We start from the raw sequence: 20406 nt of genomic DNA, 5'->3' as shown, positions 1-20406 counted from the left end.
AATTCTAACACCTATAAGGATTCCCTCATGCTGTGTGGGGTGGGAGGACTGAGCATTTTGGAGACGCATCCTTTGCTAATGTGTTTAAGTATAGCCACCTTTAAGAAAAAATACTATAGAAAGTCCAAACTTTAAAAACTAATTAAGGGAATTTTTATTTAATTAAAAAAAAGAAAGACCCCAGAGTTGTTGTAAATAGTCTGTTCCCCTGGTGCGTTTAAATCAGTTAGATTTACTAGCAAAACAGCAAAGTTTCAGGAGAACATTATTCTGAATAACTGACTCAGCTAAACTATTAAAGGAGGGGAAAAGTAGTTGAAGAATCTGATCTAATTATTTTAAATCCCGGCATCATATTACCCACATGGTCCTTGTCAAATGCCACATCTGTTATTTTGCGTACATTCACATGGCTCATGAGGTATGTTTTTCCTTCAAAATTCACAGTTTACAAAGAGAAAGGGCAGGTGCTTATGACTAGTGGAAGGACATCATCTACCCTAAAAGGAGCTTTATTTTACCTGAGATTTGGTACAAGATCACCTACCAGAATCATCTTGTCCAAAGGGGTGGCTTTGCACCAATGAAACATGCCACTGCTATCAAGGCGGTCAGACTCTCGCTCCATTTCGTATAGAAAAGCCCTAGATACGGAGAATGGAGAGTTAGCCTGGGAACACTTGGGGCTCTGGTGTAACAAAGCATGACGTCAAACTCATTGGAGCCTCAAGCCCAAAGTGAAGAATAACATAAGGAAAATGACCTCGGGTCTATGAGACCCCCGAATAAAGATGCATGTCTGAAGGACACCAAGGGCTGAATGTCTTCACAGCTGAAGACATACTAAGCACTTTGGGCAAAAGCCATCAAGAATTGTGTGTTTGTGTATGTGTGTGTGCACATGTGTGTATGTTTAACAGACACACCAGTCTCTCTTTTTAACTTAGATTAACTGCCTTGAGGGTGGTCACTTCTGCTCTTAATTTTGCTACCGTTCTGGTGCTACTGCTGCTTGGGAGAAATCACGAGAGGTGTTTTGCGCACCTGAATACAGAATTTAAAAGGCCGTAAGATCGAATCATGAGTGGTATACCTCTCTCCTGAACCTGTTTTCCTCTTGTCTCCTTTCCATACCTTTTCTTATGGGTCTCTTTTGAAACATCCTTACTTATTAAATGCATTTTGCATCATTTACAGCTTCCATCACCAGCCTTCATTTGACTAAAATTTGCTCAAACCTTGGTATAAGTCTCGGCAAAGCCTTCCATGTGATCACCGTACATTGCCATCAGGCACAATGCTTGTCATGTCATGTATTCAATGACCAAAAGGGTTGGAGGAGCTTTTGAAAAATCCCACTCCCATCCCAAGGAATATATATGTGCTTGTGAGAGGAGAAAGGAAACCCTTCAAGAATCACAGAGAGGTTTGGGTTAGAAAGGACCTGTTCAAGTCGAGAGAATCCAGGCATTGACTGCAGAAACAACCTCAAATCCCAAGAGCTTAACCCAACACAGGTTATTTCTCACCCACACTATGTATTTTACTGAGGTGAACAGGTGTCTCTGCTCTACACAGCCATTCAGAGTCTTAGGGGGACAGAGGCTCTACCATCTTAAGGGTACACCCCTTGGAACATGCATCCTCCTTGGTCATTAAGGCAAGAGAAGAGAGAGAGATGAGCCCAGGCATTTAACTGCCTTGGCCCAAATCGACAAGTCATTGCACCTCACATTTCATTGGCCAGAACGAGTCACATGGCTCACATTTCATTGGCCAGAATAAGTCACACATGGCTCACATTTCATTGGCCAGAACCAGTCACATCGCTCACATTTCATTGGCCAGAATGAGTCACATGGCTCCTGCTGACTTTACAGGGCTGAGGAACGTGGGAAGCATCTGAAATATCTGCTGAGCATTTCTGTCTCTTTCAGAGACTTTAAAGAACACCCCTTAGTTTATGGATAAAAGTCAAAGAGCTAACAGACTGTAAAGCTGACACTTGAATATAATGCTGAGGTTGAGATTACTGGTGCTCACAATGTCCAATTTTCCTTTCCTGCCTTAGCAGATGGAGGGGTTACGTGGGGCCACATGATTCATTCTGGCCAATGACATGTGAGAAGTGATGGCTGATGTAGGGAGAAGCCCTCATGTGATTCTTCAGGCTCCCTCCTAACCTGCTGCAGAAATGGCCAGCCTGAGTACATGAGTGACTATGTGGAGCCGAGTCCCTGCCTCCTTGACCTGCGCTGGGCATGTAACATGAACACGAAAGACACCGTTGTTGCGCTAAGCCACTGAGATTTCACGGTTGTTCCCACAGCATTAGTCTGTCCTATCCTAATACAAATACCTTTTCCAAAATGCACGTTCCATAATATTAGCAGCTGGAGAAGTCCCGAGGAAATGATTTCTGTAAGCAAATAAATTTTTAGAAAAGTATCCCCTCTTTGAAATTCACCCCACAGCTTAGCATATGAAAGGTTCTGAAAAGTCTTGCACAAAAGATAGCCTTTAAAATTTGTATAATCCAGTGTTTTTCACACACTTCTTGGATCACAAAAACTTTTACTATTTACTTAGGTACTTACTACTTAAAAACATCTGTTACTATGCCTTGAAATGCCTTTTCCGACGTACTGTACTATGTCACACTATAGGTTCAGGCCCGGTAACCAGTAGCTTATGACAGCATTCTCCTGTGAGATTTTACTATACATCCTGGGACTAATATGACCTATTGTTCTTTGTGCTGAAGGGTTAGGGGTTTTCCCTGTGAATTAATACAGCTTGTTATTCAACACCTGGTTCAAAGACTCAGATCCAACGTAAGTATTTTGCTCTCTTTAACCAGGTTAGTTTCTAAACTACTATCTGAAGTCATACTTTTTCAGACAAAGGAACTTAAACTTAGATCGACATCAGACCTAAACTAATGGGATAGAGAGAGGACCCAGACAGAGAAGCTGGGGTGAGGGACTTGAGGCACTGGAGAAGGGTTTAGAAAAGTAGAGAGGCTAATTGCTAATGAGATCAGCCAAGGACTAGGTGCAATCCTTTATTTTCCTCTCCATTTGAGACCTACCTACAAAGTTAGTGGATTCTAGTCATCTACCTAGGCAGAAGATGTTGTAAAGTTAAGACTCAAGGTCAGCTTGACCAAAATGAGTTATCTTGTTAATTCAAATTAACAGCTTTTGGTGGTTTAAATATCCATAAGTCATGAGTCCCAACTCAGCATCCCAAAAGCCACACAGGCTCTCTTAATGGTGATGGCTAGACAGGACCACGGTGATGGCTTTATGCCAAACTTGTTAAGGGGAGCACACCAAGACCCTAGTCTGGTTTTGATTTTTATCAGGATTTGGAGAATTGCTGTATTACTCATTCACAGCAGCTTGTTTCTCTCCATGTGTAGTTTCCTAGACACCATCCCTCAGGTGTTGATATAATATACCCAAGCTACCTTCAGGAGGTGGCTTCCTGCTCTGCCCTCAGCACCCATGTCTACAATAACTGCCCCTACTTTTCTTCTGGTCACTTTCTTCAGCTTTTTTGCCACTTCTTCTAATGCTTCCTTTCCCCGCGCCCACCCCGCATAATGAATAAAGAGTCCTTGGTCTGGAAATGAAAGGCCCTTTTGGCAGATGGAAGATGATCTTCTCCCAAGCACATTTAACTTGACTCAGAGTAGCAAATAAATCACTGTACACTTTTCTATCATAATAAAAAGCATGATCTATGTAGCCAAGATGTCACAGAAAACATCTTTCTTCATTCTGATGTTATGGAAAACAGATATGCCTTAGAGGAAACACCTGCTGGAGACCTGCATTAAAGAAAAGGCTGGAGGAGACCCACTTCATCATAAAGGCATCCATCCAGTGTCCTTGCTAAAGCAAAACCTGATGCGATTCAGTTCACCATCCCTTAACTAAAGCTCCCTTTTGCTATATGCCTTGCAAATGACATGATCCTTTCAGAAATATACTTCCCTAGAGAGACTAATAAATCATCTATGAGAATGTGCAGTACTAGCAGTCTTAGAACTTGGAAACAAGGATTGTATCATAAAGGCTGACTCTATTGGAGGGAAAGGTAGCCACAGGGCACCATCCAGGTCATTCAGGGCAAAGAAGAAAAGCCACATCTTGACCACAGGGAGAAGCCTCTTGGGTGAGGGGGTCTTTCTGTATAAGACAGCCTGGGAGAAATAAGGTGGAAGTTATCAGAGAGTGCCCTCGGCAGGACATGGTTGGGGTGACGGTGGGGTTGGTTCACTGGCCACAAGATAGGTTTCTTACTGTCCGAGCAAAGTGTGGTACCTTCCCTGGGAGAACCGAGGTGGTAACGGACCCTGAAATGTCCTCAGTCAGGTCTTGCCTTCCACCTTTGGAAGCCGATAGGCTGAGTGTGCTGGGTGAGGACCTGTGGATGTGCAGAGCCATATGTGAAGGAAGCCGCCAGCTCTCTTTGCTGACAACTGCCTTCTTCAGTCTGCTTTGACATTCATGAAGCAAATGTCTTGTGAGCACAAGCTTGGACATAGCCCAGCTAAGGAAGGCAGGCTCCTTTCCTCTCTGCTTTCTGGAACCATTTTGAAGAGAACTTCTATTCCTCCTGTGCCCATAGCAACTTATCTTGTATGAATCCTATCAGTTAAAGGAAAATATAAATGAAGCACCGTGTGCCTTTTGTTTCCAATGGTGGCACCTGATGAGACAGAGATCCAGCCATGCAGGGACACCTCCATTAAGAAGGTGGGGGGGGGGGTTCCCTGGTGGCGCAGTGGTTAGGAATCTGCCTGCCAATGCAGGGGACAACGGGTTCGAGGCCTGGTCTGGGAAGATCCCACATGCCACGGAGCAGCTGGGCCCGTGAGCCACAACTACTGAGCCTGCGCGTCTGGAGCCTGTGCTCTGCAACGGGAGAGGCTGCGGCAGTGAGAGGCTTGCGCACCGCGATGAAGAGTGGCCCCCGCTTGCCGCAACTGGAGAAAGCCCTTGCACAGAAACAAAGACCCAACACAGCCAAAAATAAGTAAAATAAATTAAAAAAGAAAAAGAAGGTGGGGGGTAGGTTTCAGTGCCAGGTCAGCAAGCGTGATTTCCTAGAGTGTAAGTCTGCTTCCTTATTTCCTCCAACAAACAGACTTGACTCAGATTATTCTTGAAAATGATCCACCAATGGATGAGATCCTCCCTTTCACAATATCTATTAGAAAGCTCAAAAAGCACCTACAGTTCCCTTTTTTTGTCTTTGCAGGTCTCATTTTTGGATGTGTTAGGAAATCCTGGCACGTGACCATTCCATCTGAAACCTCTTTAAAACTCCACAGGTGGCCTGTAAATTCTTAGGAGAGAGTTTTCTGGCCTGGATGCAGAACAATATATTTTTTGCTCAAGACTTGAGTTGAATAAAAACAATATGTTTCATCAAGTCTTAGCACAGGGAGAAGGACAAGTCCCTTGGCTGAGTGCTGGGAAGGAGAGGAGGGATGTGTGCCTGTTTCCAGGAGTGTCAGGGCCCTTCTTGGTTCAGTCTTTGGAAAAATCTCTTGCCACTGCCTCTTGAAAGCAGCCATCAAGTTCCCACCAAGAACGGAGGGAAAGTTCTCAGTCCCAGGATGCCTTTGGTGCTGCTGAGGATTCTGTATCTTGCAGGCTACAGCTGCCTGCTCCCCAGGGACTTTGGCACAGGTAGTGACAAGGCTATGCAGTTCACACTTAACCTGGAAATAGTCATTTATCGTCAATTCTGACTACCACCTTTTGTGTTCTGGGAAAGAGGAAATCACCTAAAATTTAGGAATGTGAGGGCACGCTGTATAATCTCTGCTTCCCCCCACCTCTCTCTCAGACTTACACACATATACACACACCTCTATACACATACACACACGCTGTAGTCAAACTTCAGAATATGAGTCTTCATGGTCACATTATGATTTCATTTTCCTGGGTTTCACCTGGATGCCGCTTACTCATTACAAAGCATTATTTTTACTTTGGAGGGAAACTTAAGGCGTAAAAACGTGGATCACTTTTTGCAGCCCATTCGCCTAGGAACCTGGGCATGGGCAAGTGGAAAAGGGCTCCTGTGAGCGCTGAGAAGCCTCAGGACCAAGCAACCGGGGAAGGAGCTCAGGAAGGTGACGGGCACAACTCACTTTCCTTGTTAGAAAGGGCTCTGTGATCACGTCCTTTTTGACGAGAAGGGCAAACGGAACACCAGGCTCTGCGCCTCCCGCCCCCAGCTGGACCAGATCTCCCTGCTGAGACTCCTTTACCGGGTAAAAAGTGAGAAAGCCTGCCACAAGATCTCACGGGGCGTGACATACGTTGACAGCAGGCTGGTTATCTCCAAAGCTCCAAGCCCTCTTGGTAGTCATGTGGGAAACCTTAGGGAAGGAGGGGAATAAGAAACCCGGGGGGTGGGAGGGATAAACTGGGAGATTGGGATTGACATATACACACTACTATATATAACATAGATAACTAGTAAGAACCTACTGTGGGCTTCCCTGGTGGCGCAGTGGTTGAGGGTCTGCCTGCCAATGCAGGGGACGTGGGTTCAAGCCCTGGTCTGGGAAGATCCCACATGCCATGGGGCAACTAGGCCCGTGAGCCACAACTACCGAGCCTGTGCGTCTGGAGCCTGTGCTCCGCAACAGGAGAGGCCGCGATAGTGAGAGGCCGGCGCACCGCGATGGAGAGTGGCCCCCGCTTGCCGCAACTAGAGAAAAGCCCTTGCACAGAAACGAAGACCCAACACAGCTAAAAATAATAAAATAAATAAATAAATAAAAATTAAAAAAAAAAAAAAAAAAGAACCTACTGTATAGCACAGGAACTCTACTCAATACTCTGTAAGTGGCCTATATGGGAACAGAATCTAAAAAAGAGTGGATATATGTATATGTATAATTGATTCACTTTGCTGTACAGCAGAAACTAACACAACATTGTAAATCAACTATACTCCAATAAAAATTAATAATAAAAAAAGAGAAAACCATTGTGGGGCAGCTAGGGCAACCGACTCTGCTGGTTGGCTTAAGACTCTGGTGTTCTGGACAAGAGACTTCAGTACTAACACTGGTCACTCGACGGCCAGAATGGGGATACTTTTCCCTGATAATCTGAAAAGCTCCTAGAGAGAGAGGAAGAAGGGGGAAGGAAGAATAAAGCCTTGAAACGCTATGCCCAGAACACCTTCCATACCTCTATGTTTATAGGTAATTCTGGCTGATGTTCAGTGGAAGGAAAGACAGTTGGGTGGCTGGAGCCCTGGAGGTTTTACGACAAGAAGTTTCCAGTAAATTGTATCTTCCAAATTCCGTCTTGTTCCTGTCTCCTAATTCCTGGCACATACAAAATCTTCCCTAAGTTATTGAGGAATTATTGACTTTAGTGGTAAAGAGTGTTGGTACGATTTTTTAAAAATCTGAAAATGATATTTTAAAAAAGAGAGGTGTTAAACTTCAGGACATCACTGTATTCAGTGTAATCTTATTTCAGTCTACACAGGAGAATGTAAACTGTGTTCTAGCGTAAACCAAATCAGCTGTGAGTAGGGCGCTCTGTTTGCCTTTAAATGCTGCTTTCCAGATGGAGTCTATCAAGCCCATGCCCTCTGTTTTCCATGTTTACCATTTGAAATCTCCGCAAAGACATTTTTTCCACCCTCTTGCCTTAGAAGTTAGACCCGAGGTCAGAATGGCCCCGGCCCAGGTTAAGGCAAGAAGGGGAGGGTGTTTCCATTAGATAAACCCACATCTGAGCTCACACGTGACGGGTTCTCTGCTAAGTTTTGCTTTATTTCTGATGAGTGTAAACTGACAGATTCTCTGCAGAGCGTATTCTGTGAAAGCATTCATGTAGGCATCTGAGAACTTAAAATTGTTACCAGACGGGAGATGGAGGAGAAAGATAAAACAGGACAATTTCCTCTTCCTCACCCATTCCCCAGATGGACCCTCATTTAAATCCCTTTATATTGATATTTTATGGATATTGCATTTGGGATTTCCTACAACGTGAGGACAAATGAGACAATACCGGAGCACCAGCTACTTTAATAAAGGCTGGAGTTTGTGTCCTGGGCAGGGGAGGCCAGGGCGCAGGGCAAGCCTCACCTCTCCTGGGAACGATTTCCTCAGCCAATCTTTTCACCATGAGGTTGTATTTTCAGGTGCCCTTTCCAACACTTTCTAAATATCAAACGACACAGTAAACACAGAAGTTGATCTGAATGAAAAATATTTTCCTCCCTTAGACAGTCTGGGATACAATCTTCCCTGTTCAATGAACTAGGAGCTGAACGATTAAGTCAGTTATTCCGATACTTTTGATCTTAAAAAACACATTACATGAGACAAATGCAAATTTCAGGCAAAAGACTATTACTTTTTGTGGGGAGGTAACGGAAGTGGGAGATAGGAATTTGAAATATCTGAAAACCAGTTCATTTTTCATTGTATTGATATACTTTCTAAGGTTTTAAGGGATTGAGCCTGGGTCAGAGATTAGGGTGACAAAAATGCTTTCCTTATGCAGTGGGGTGAGAGGCTTGGCCTTGACAATTACTAATAATAATACCCCCCACCAAAGACATTAGGAGTGGAAAAAATAGCATCCATCAAAATGTTACAGGTGTGGGTGTGCATGAGTGTGTGTGACAGAAAGAGAAAGAGAGGGAGGGGCATCAAACTGAAAGGTACACAAACTGTGTAGAGGACATAATTCCAGGATACGTGGATACTAATGGATTTTTTTTTTTCTAGAAAAAGAGTGTTATTTGTGAAGTCTTCTTATCCACATTCCTTAGTTTCTCTGAAATCCCAGGGGCTGAAGGTCAAAATGGAGACAAATTATTAGCATGCTGGTGATTACAGATTTTTGGAAACATTGGAAGGACCTAATGACGTGTCGAGGACCACAGACTTTAAAAACTTCCCCACATCTGGAAGCCATCTCTGGAGGGAAGCCTACGGAATAAAGGCATTCTGGGTGCTATAGCATTGTCCTTAGCACCCGTGACCTGTCAAGCAGCAACGGAGAGAATGGAGATGGACGCCATGTGGAATCAGTTGTGACACGGAGCCCTCCTCCCCCGCTATGTGTTACAAGATGGCTATTTTTTAAAAGTGGCCTGCCTCGATTGAAGGTGAAAAGTTAGAATTAGTGGTCTCTGGTGGGAGGGAAATGGTTGCGGTTAGTGTTCTTTAACGAGAAGAAGTGATTAAAGTTGGGCTGTTTGTAGGGGTGAAAGGTAAGAGTCGGGGTTTTCAGGTGGGAGACAGGAGTCACAGGGTGAGAGGGAAGGAAGGTCTCGAGCACTGTTACCGAGATGGCCCCTGTGTTTTAGGTCTTTACATTAAAGATGAATGAGAACAATGGGAAAGGAGGAGGATGCCCACACTGCCTTGTTCGCCTCTGAGATTAAGTTTCTGCAGCACATCAAGTACTTGACTTTTCTTATGTGTGACTACATAGCTGACGTTCATTTCTGGATTTCTTGAAGCTGAGGTCTGTTGCATCAAGAAACCATCTGGAATGAGATATCACCTCACACCAGTCAGACTGGCCACCATCAAAAAATCTACAAACAATAAATGCTAGACAGGGTGTGGAGAAAAGGGAACCCTCCTGCACTGTTGGTGGGAATGTAAATTGATACAGCCACTATGAAGAACAGTATGGAGGTTCCTTAAAAAACTACAAATAGAACTACCATACGACCCAGCAATCCCACTACTGGGCATATACCCTGAGAAAACCATAATTCAAAAAGAGTCATGTACCACAATGTTCACTGCAGCTCTATTTACAATAGCCAGGACATGGAAGCAACCGAAGTGTCCATCGACAGATGAATGGATAAAGAAGATGTGGCACATATATACAATGGAATATTACTGAGCCATAAAAGGAAACGAAATGGAGTCATTTGTAGTGAGGTGGATGGACCTAGAGTCTGTCATACGGAGTGAAGTCAGTCAGAAAGAGAAAAACAAATACCGTATGCTAACACATATATATGGAATCTAAAAAAAAAAAAAAAAAAAGGTCATGAAGAACCTAGGGGCAGGACGGGAATAAAGACGCAGACCTACTAGAGAATGGACTCGAGGACACGGGGAGGGGGAAGGGTAAACTGGGACAAAGTGAGAGAGTGGCATGGACATATATACACTACCAAATGTAAAATAGATAGCTAGTGGGAAGCAGCCGCATAGCACAGGGAGATCAGCTCGGTGCTTTGTGACCACCTAGAGGGGTGGAATAGGGAGGGTGGGAGGGAAGGAGATTCAAGAGGGAAGAGATATGGGGATATATGTATATGTATAGCTGGTTCACTTTGTTATACAGCAGAAACTAACACACCATTGTAAAGCAATTATACTCCAATAAAGATGTTAAAAAAACAAACACACACCATCTGGATGCCCCACCACTTGCCCCTATTGCCTAAGGTCCAGAAGGAAACTTTGGGGAGTCATGCATTGCCTTCCCAAAATTGTCTACTTAGGTGCAGCCATTTATAGGAGGGAGAGAGGGAGAAAGGGAGACAGAGAGAGAGTGAGAGAGAGAGTTTCTACAAACTTTCTGGGAACCTTCCTATAATTTAAAAATCACCACGAAACATACACACACATAAATGTCTCCTGTCCCATGGAACCATGGTGTATGCTGATAAGTGAGTTGTGACTTGCATCTTTCTTGCTATGTCTCACAACACAAACAAGATCACCCCATGGTCCACCACTAGTCACCCAGCAGGCAGAAGTGCATGCATGAAGAGGGCTCCATTGCCCTTGTAGACCTAATGGATTTTTCAAAATAATGCAGTGTCAACGTTTTCAGCTAAGAAGCTCTGGCTTTTATAACCTAGAGTAAACTGGCATCTGTTTAGAATTATATGGATACTTAACATAAATATAAATAATATTTAACTTCCTGGTTGGTCATTTCTGGACTGTTCTGCAAGAATGCAAATTCTTTCTTATAATTTCTTTCTCTTCCCTATCAAAATATCCATGGAAAAAGATTCTAAGTTATGCATGAGCTCTCATCACTCTGTGAAAGTAAAAAAACTACACGCTTTGTGAAATCTTCTCTCAGCCTCTTCAATTTGACCATCTGCCAGGAACCCATTCTCTTTTACTCAGGATTCTAGGGCAAAAGTCTAACAAAACCACAACACATTTCAGATGTCTTGATTTTATTCAACTCTTTGATTCTTTTATCGTCTATATTATTTTTTTAGTTTCAATGGGAAACTAAGATTATATAATTAAGGAGTCCATTGCACTTCATGGCACTCTTTATTCACCTCTATTTTTCCAAGCTGTTCAACACCCTTTTACTCTAAACTCAAAATTTTAGTAAGAGTTTGGGATGAGAATTAATGCCTTTGCGAACTGAACCTCTGCCTATGATTTCCAGACATGTGATGTGATACTGGTCAACCTCACTATCTAGAACAGGATCAAAAATTTTTTTCTGTGAAGGGCCAGGTAGTAAACATGTTAAGCTTGCGGGCCAAGACACAAAACTGATATTATGTAGATATATAACAAGACCGAAAATAAATTTTCACAATTTCTCATTGATGATGTTCAAAATATAATGATCATCATAATAAATATATTTTTGTATTACAGAGCTAATTTCAAAGGTATTTTGCTAAACTGGCATTCAAAGTTAGTGTTCTTATCATCAAACTCAATTGCAAATGTTCACATGTTAATGTTAATGAGATTTAATTCAAAGATTTATCATCTTTGGAAATGTTTTTTCACACAGATAGGTAGGTACTGCCAAATACTTATAGTGCTCCATGAACGTATGATTCTAGTCGAGGATATTCATCGCTTAGAAGACATTATTAGACCCTTCTCTCGATATCTGCCTTTAGCATGTCATTATACGGCAGATTAACCACTTGCAATGGAAGGATAGGTGGAAACTCCTCAACTGAACAGCTAAATGAACTTAAAATACAGAAATTTCCCTTGCACTTGCATCAGAGTCCAAACAGACAAACAAACAGACACTACTGGAACTGAGATCAGAAAATACATCCACTGGAAATATGTATGGAAATAGGGATCACACCTTTTGTTTTAACTTCTGACATCATGGGAAATGTATAAAAGAGCATGACGTTAGTTGTGATTCAAAGAACAATAATTGTCATTTTAGTGACTTTATCATAAAATGAGTTTCATATATAAGCTGTTTTGTCTTTTAATTTTATGTTGATTTCTTTAAGGAAAACAGTCAAACCGTCAGTGAATGCCAAGTTTGGAAGCCATTTAGTGTTCAGTAAGTGACCAAGGGCAGATCTCATTCAGAAAAATTTCAGTCCTGACCCAGAGTTCAAAAAATGACAATAAATCTTTACCACTGCTAAGGTCTTAGATGGCTTTGCCATAGGGCAAGTCAGGATATTCAGCTTCTATTTCTGAAAAAATTCACAGAAATAACAATGGTGAAGTCCATAAGAGCAAATGAAATTCACTGCTGATGCTATTGGCCCAATAACTCAGGATAAATTAAAATATTTTCCACAAGATACCAGCTGATGAAAAACACATACATTATATTCATACATATAATGAATATACATAGTCGGTACACACCTTGCATTTCACAACTTTTGTAAATCTGCCTATGAATTTCTGCTCCACATATATTTTTACCACTATCAGTTGTAATACATCTTAGTAGAGTCTACTTCATATTGTAATGAATTACTGTTGTCTCACCTTTTCTGAATATATTTTCACGTGGTAATTGTGCCATGCAGACCATTCACAGAGGCTAATTTTTCAGTTACTTCAAATTCAGCATTGGCTTCTTTAATAAACAACAATTAAACAGTATCAGTAACATTTATCGACTCACAATGAGCTAAGGGAAGCCACTCAAAATCATTTGCCTTACTTTTTAAATGACTACTGATATGGCTTCTAATGTCAACAATTCAAGCAACCATTTTTGCTGAAAGATTAATGGTAGTAAACAATTTCATTTTCTCTGGACACATTTGTTGACTGCTGCAATCAAATACAATATAATGGGCTCACCATCAGAAAATGACTTCCCTTGCTTGGCTACCAAATGAGCCACTTATAAACAAACTTTTTTGCAAATTCTGTTATGATGAGATAGTCTTTTAAATTTTTCTAACTGTTGTAACAAGTGCTTTTGAATTAGGAATACTGCGATAAGTGCCTAATCTGATACTGCCAAAGTATATTTCATTCATTTAGCACAGATATACTGTCACCGCAAATTCAACTGCTTTGCCATTGCAAGCCATTATAAAAAAACAAGTGGTGGGCTGGGGGTTTGGCCTGTACGATGTAATTTTCTAGCCCCCTGATCTAGAACACACCCTGACATCATGGTAAATTTTTGCATGCGTTAACTATAATTCTAACATGCTTGGTTTTTTGATTTGCAGATTAAAAGTGGCAAATTACAGTTGAAGAGAGGAGTTGCTGCAAAGAGATAGTTTTATACCAGCTTAAGTAATCATTGAAATTTTAATAGAAAGATAAAAAACAAAACTAGAAAAAGTAGCCATGGAGAAAAGCACTTCCAGATGGCAGTAAGGACATCCAAAAGTCCACTCTTTCATAAAAGCAATGAGAATACTGACAAAAATTCTCAAAATCAACTATTTCAGAACTCTGGAAATTAGCCAGATGCCTGAAGCAATCTGAGACATGTTCAACAAAAATGACAGAATCTTGATAAGAACAGTAAGTTTTTTTGTTTTTTTTTTTAAACATCTTTATTGAAGTATAATTGCCTTACAATGGTGTGTTAGCTTCTGCTTTATAACAAAGTGAATCAGTTATACATATACAATATGTTCCCATTTCTCTTCCCTCTTGCATCTCCCTCCCTCCCACCCTCCCCATCCCACCCCTCTAGGCGGTCACAAAGCACCAAGCTGATCTCCCTGTGCTATGCGGCTGCTTCCCACTAGCTATCTATTTTACATTTGGTAGTGTATATATGTCCATGACACTCTCTTACCCTGTCACATCTCACCCCACCCCCTCCCCATATCCTCAAGTCCATTCTCTGGTAGGTCTGTGTCTTTATTCCCATCTTGCCACTAGGTTCTTCATGGCCTTTTTTTTCCCCTTAGATTCCGTATATATGTGTTAGCATACTGTATTTGTTTTTCTCTGACTTACTTCACTCTCTTTGACAGACTCTAACTCCATCCACCTCATTACAAATACCTCCATTTCATTTCTTTTTATGGCTGAGTAATATTCCATTGTATATATGTGCCACATCTTCTTTATCCATTCATCTGTCGATGGACATTTAGGTTGCTTCCATGTCCTGGCTATTGTAAATAGAGCTGCAATGAACATTTTGGTACATGACTCTTTTTGACCTATGGTTTTCTCAGGGTATATGCCCAGTAGTGGGATTGCTGGGTCGTATGGTAGTTCTATTTGTAGTTTTTTCAGGAACCTCCATACTGTTCTCCATAGTGGCTGTATCAATTTACATTCCCACCAACAGTGCAAGAGTGTTCCCTTTCCTCCACACCCTCTCCAGCATTTATTGTTTCTAGATTTTTTGATGATGGCCATTCTGACCGGTGTGAGATGATATCTCATTGTAGTTTTGATTTGCATTTCTCTAATGATTAATGATGTTGAGCATTCTTTCATGTGTCTGTAGGCCATCTGTGTATCTTCTTTGGAGAAATGTCTATTTAGCTCTTCTGCCCATTTTTGGATTGGGTTGTTCGTTTTTTTGTTATTGAGCTGCATGAGCTGCTTGTAAATCTTGGAGATTAATCCTTTGTCTGTTGCTTCATTTGCAAATATTTTCTCCCATTCTGATGGTTGTCTTTTGGTCTTGTTTATGGTTTCCTTTGCTGTGCAAAAGCTTTTAAGTTTCATTAGGTCCCATTTGTTTATTTGTGTTCTTATTTCCATTTCTCTGGGAGCTGGGTCAAAAAGAATCTTGCTGTGATGTATGTCATAGAGTGTTCTGCCTATGTTTTCCTCTAAGAGTTTGATAGTGTCTGCCCTTACACTTAGGTCTTTAATCCATTTTGAGTTTATTTTTGTGCATGGTGTCAGGGAGTGTTCTAATTTCATACTTTTACATGTATCTGTCCAATTTTCCCAGCACCAATTATTGAAGAGGCTGTCTTTTCTCCACTGTATATGCTTGCCTCCTTTATCAAAGATAAGGTGACCATATGTGTGTGGGTTTATCTCTGGGCTTTCTATCCTGTTCCATTGATCTATATTTCTGTTTTTGTGCCAGTACCAAACTGTCTTGATTACTGAAGCTTTGTAATATAGTCTGAAGTCAGGGAGCCTGATTCCCCCAGCTCCATTTTTCGTTCTCAAGATTGCTTTGGCTATTCGGGGTCTTTTGTGTTTCCATACAAATTGTGAAATTTTTTGTTCTAGTTCTGTGAAAAATGCCACTGGTAGTTTGATAGGGATTGCATTGAATCTGTAGATTGCTTTGGGTAGTAGAGTCATTTTCACAATGTTGATTTTTCCAATCCAGGAACATGGTATATCTCTCCATCTATTTGTATCATCTTTAATTTCTTTCATCAGTGTCTTATAATTTTCTGTATACAGGTCTTTTGTCTCCTTAGGTAGGTTTATTCCTAGATATTTTATTCTTTTTGTTGCAATGGTAAACGGGAGTGTTTTCTTAATTTCACTTTCAGATTTTTCGTCATTAGTGTATAGAAATGCAAGAGATTTCTGTGCATTAATTTTGTATCCTGCTACTTTACCAAATTCATTGATTAGCTCTAGGAGTTTTCTGGTAGCATCTTTAGGATTCTCTATGTATAGTATCATGTCATCTGCAAATAGTGACAGCTTTACTTCTTCTTTTCCGATTTGGATTCCTTTTATTTCTTTGTCTTCTCTGATTGCTGTGGCTAACACTTCCAAAAGTATGTTGAATAATAGTGGTGAGAGTTGGCAACCTTGTCTTGTTCCTGATCTTAGTGGAAATGGTTTCAGTTTTTCACCATTGAGGACAATGTTGGCTGTGGGTTTGTCATATATGGCCTTTATTATGTTGAGGAAAGTTCCCTCTATGCCTACTTTCTGCAGGGCTTTTATCATAAATGGGTGTTGAATTTTGTCGAAAGCTTTCTCTGCATCGATTGAGATGATCATATGGTTTTTCTCCTTCAATTTGTTAATATGGTGTATCACATTGATTGATTTGCGTATGTTGAAGAATCCTTGCATTCCTGGGATAAACCCCACTTGATCATGGTGTATGATCCTTTTAATGTGCTGTTGGATTCTGTTTGCTAGTATTTTGTTGAGGATTTTTGCATCTATGTTCATCAGTGATATTGGCCTGTAGTTTTCTTTCTTTGTGACATCTTTGTCTGGTTTTGGTATCAGGGTGATGGTGGCCTCGTAGAATGAGTTTGGGAGTGTTCCTCCCTCTGCAATATTTTGGAAGAGTTTGAGAAGGATAGGTGTTAGCTCTTCTCTAAATGTTTGATAGAATTTGCCTGTGAAGCCATCTGGTCCTGGGCTTTTGTTTGTTGGAAGATTTTTAATCACAGTTTCAATTTCAGTGCTTGTGATTGGTCTGTTCATATTTTCTATTTCTTCCTGGTTCAGTCTCGGCAGTTTGTGCATTTCTAAGAATCTGTCCATTTCTCCCAGGTTGTCCATTTTATTGGCATAGAGTTGCTTGTAGTAATCTCTCATGATCGTTTGTATTTCTGCAGCGTCAGTGGTTACTTCTCCTTTTTCATTTCTAATTCTATTGATTTGAGTCTTCTCCCTTTTTCTCTTGATGAGTCTGGCTAATGGTTTATCAATTTTGTTTATCTTCTCAAAGAACCAGCTTTTAGTTTCATTGATTTTTGCTATTGTTTCCTTCATTTCTTTTTCATTTATTTCTGACCTAATCTTTATGATTTCTTTCCTTCTGCTGGCTTTGGGGGTTTTTTGTTCTTCTTTCTCTAATTGCTTTAGGTGCAAGGTTAGGTTGTTTATTCGAGATGTTTCCTGTTTCTTGAGGTAGGCTTGTATTGCTATAAACTTCCCTCTTAGCACTGCTTTTGCTGCGTCCCATAGGTTTTGGGTCGTCGTATCTCCAGTGTCATTTGTTTCTAGGTATTTTTTGATTTCCCCTTTGATTTCTTCAGTGACCACTTCGTTATTAAGTAGTGTATTGTGTAGCCTCTATGTGTTTGTATTTTTTACAGATCTTTTCCTGTAATTGATATCTAGTCTCATAGCGTTGTGGTCGGAAAAGATACTTGATACGATTTCAATTTTCTTAAATTTACCGAGGCTTGATTTGTGACCCAAGATATGATCTATCCTGGAGAATGTTCCATGAGCACTTGAGAAAAATGTGTATTCTGTTGTTTTTGGGTGGAATGTCCTATAAATATCAATTAAGTCCATCTTGTTTAATGTATCATTTAAAGCTTGTGTTTCCTTATTTATTTTCATTTTGGATGATCTGTCCATTGGTGAAAGTGGGGTGTTAAAGTCCCCTACTATGATTGTGTTGCTGTCGATTTCCCCTTTTATGGCTGTTAGTATTTGCCTTATGTATTGAGGTGCTCCTATGTTGGGTGCATAAATATTTACAATTGTTATACCTTCCTCTTGGATCGATCCCTTGATCATTATATAGTGTCCTTCTTTGTCTCTTGTAATAGTCTTTATTTTAAAGTCTATTTTGTCTGATATGAGAATTGCTACTCCAGCTTTCTTTTGATTTCCATTTGCATGGAATATCTTTTTCCATCCCCTCACTTTCAGTCTGTATGTGTCTCTAGGTCTGAAGTGGGTCTCTTGTAGACAGCATATATATGGGTCTTGTTTTTGTATCCATTCAGCCAGCCTGTGTCTTTTGGTGGGAGCATTTAATCCATTTACATTCAAGGTAATTATCGATATGTATGTTCCTATTCCCATTTTCTTAAATGTTTTGGGTTTGTTATTGTAGGTGTTTTCCTTCTCTTGTGTTTCTTGCCTAGAGAAGTTCCTTTAGCATTTGTTGTAAAGCTGGTTTGGTGGTGCTGAACTCTCTCAGCTTTTGCTTGTCTGTAAAGGTTTTAATTTCTCCATCAAATCTGAATGAGATCCTTGCTGGGTAGAGTAATCTTGGTTGTAGGTTTTTCTCCTTCATCACTTTAAGTATATCCTGCCACTCCCTTCTGGCTTGCAGAGTTTCTGCTGAAAGATCAGATGTTAACCTAATGGGGATTCCCTTGTGTGTTATTTGTTTTTTTTCCCTTGCTGCTTTTAATATGTTTTCCTTATATTTAATTTTTGACAGTTTGATTAATATGTGTCTTGGCGTGTTTCTCCTTGGGTTTATCCTGTATGGGACTCTCTGTGCTTCCAGGACTTGGTTAACTGTTTCCTTTCCCGTATTAGGGAAGTTTTCAACTATAATCTCTTCAAATATTTTCTCAGTCCCTTTCTTTTTCTCTTCTTCTTCTGGGACCCCTATAATTCGAATGTTGGTGCGTTTAATGTTGTCCCAGAGGTCTCTGAGACTGTCCTCAGTTCTTTTCATTCTTTTTTCTTTATCCTGCTCTGCAGTATTTCCACCATTTTATCTTCCAGGTCACTTATCCTTTCTTCTGCCTCAGTTATTCTGCTATTGATCCCATCTAGAGTATTTTTAATTTCATTTATTGTGTTTTTCATCATTGCTTGGTTCCTCTTTAGTTCTTCTACGTCCTTGTTAAATGTTTCTTGCATTTTGTCTATTCTATTTCCCAGATTTTGGATCATCCTTACTATCATTATTCTGAATTCTTTTTCAGGTAGACTACCTATTTCCTCTTCATTTGTTAAGTCTGGTGTGTTTTGACCCTGTTCCTTCATCTGCTGTGTGTTTTTCTGTCGTCTCATTTTGCTTATCTTACTGTGTTTGGGGTCTCCTTTTCACAGGCTGCAGGTTCGTAGTTCCCGTTGTTTTTGGTATCTGTCCCCAGTGGCTAAGGTTGGTTCAGTGGGTTGTGTAGGCTTCCTGGTGGAGGGAACTAGTGCCTGAGTTCTGGTGGATGAGGCTGGATCTTGTCTTTCTGGTGGGCACGTCCACATCTGGTGGTGTATTTTGGGGTGTCTGTGGCCTTATTATGCTTTTAGGCAGCCTCTCTGCTAATGGATGGGGCTGTGTTCCTGTCTTGCTAGTTGTTTGGCATAGGGTGTTCAGCCCTGTAGCTTGCTGGTTGTTGAGTGAAGCTGGGTCTTGATGTTGAGATGGAGATCTCTGAGAGATTTTTGCCGTTTGGTATTATGTGGAGCTGGGAGGTCTCTTGTGGACCAGTGTCCTGAAGTTGGCTCTCCCACCTCAGAGGCACGGCCCTGATGCCTGGCTGGAGCACCAAGAGCCTTTCGTCCACACGGCTCAGAGTAAAAGGGAGAAAAAATAGAAAGAAAGAAAGAAAGAGGCTATAATATAGTGAAGTAAAATAAAGCTATTGTAAAGCAAAGCTATACAGACAAAATCTCACCCAGAAGCATATACATATACACTCACAAAAAAAGGAAAAGGGGAAAAATTAATATATCCTGCTCCCAAAGTCCACCTCCTGAATTTGGGATGATTCGTTGTCTATTCAGGTATTCAACAGATGCAGGCACATCAAGTTGTTTGTGGGGTTTTAATCCACTGCTTCTGATGCTACTGGGAGAGGTTTCCCCTTCTTTTCTTTGTTCGCACAGCTCCCGGGGTTCAGCTTTGGATTTGGACCCGCCTCTGCGTGTAGGTCGCCTGAGGGCATCTATTCCCCGCCCAGACAGGACGGGGTTAAAGGAGCAGCTGCTTCGGGGGCTCTGGCTCACCCAGGCCGCGGGGAGGGAGGGGTACAGAGGAGGCGGGGCGAGCCTGCGGCGGCCGAGGCCGGCGTGACTTTGCACCAGCCTGAGGCGCAGTGCGTTCTCCCGGGGAAGTTGTCCCCGGATCACGGGACCCTGGCAGTGGCGGGCTGCACAGGCTCCCGGGAGGGGCGGTGTGGAGAGTGACCTGTGCTCGCATACAGGCTTTTTGGAGGCGGCAACAGCAGCCCCAGCGTCTCACGCCCGTCTCTGGGGTCCGTGCTGATAACCGCGGCTCGCGCCAGTCTCTGACGTTCGTTTAGGCGGCGCTCTGAATCCCCTCTCCTTGCGCGCCGCGAAACAAAGAAGCAAGAAAATGTCTCTTGCCTCTTCGGCAGCTGCAGACTTTTTCCCGGTCTCCCTCCCAGCCAGCTGTGGTGCGCTAACGCCTTCAGGCTGTGTTCACGCCGCCAACCCCAGCCCTCTCCCTGCGATCCGACCGAAGCCCGAGCCTCAGCTCCCAGCCCCGCCCGCCCCGGCGGGGGAGCAGAGGAGCCTCT

General features: G+C 41.7%; 1 protein-coding gene across 1 annotated transcript in view; it reads right to left on the bottom strand.

The window, feature by feature from the left end:
- Positions 1 to 20406, bottom strand: part of KCNU1 (potassium calcium-activated channel subfamily U member 1) — a 175196-nt gene that overhangs the window by 22838 nt on the left and 131952 nt on the right. The window contains 1 exon segment of the mRNA XM_068531985.1: positions 548 to 644. Coding sequence (XP_068388086.1) covers positions 548 to 644 — 97 coding nt within the window.

The sequence above is a fragment of the Eschrichtius robustus genome, chromosome 21 (assembly GCF_028021215.1).
Source record: "Eschrichtius robustus isolate mEscRob2 chromosome 21, mEscRob2.pri, whole genome shotgun sequence".
NCBI classification, from domain to species: domain Eukaryota; kingdom Metazoa; phylum Chordata; class Mammalia; order Artiodactyla; family Eschrichtiidae; genus Eschrichtius; species Eschrichtius robustus.
This window is presented reverse-complemented; position numbering and strand designations above follow the sequence as displayed.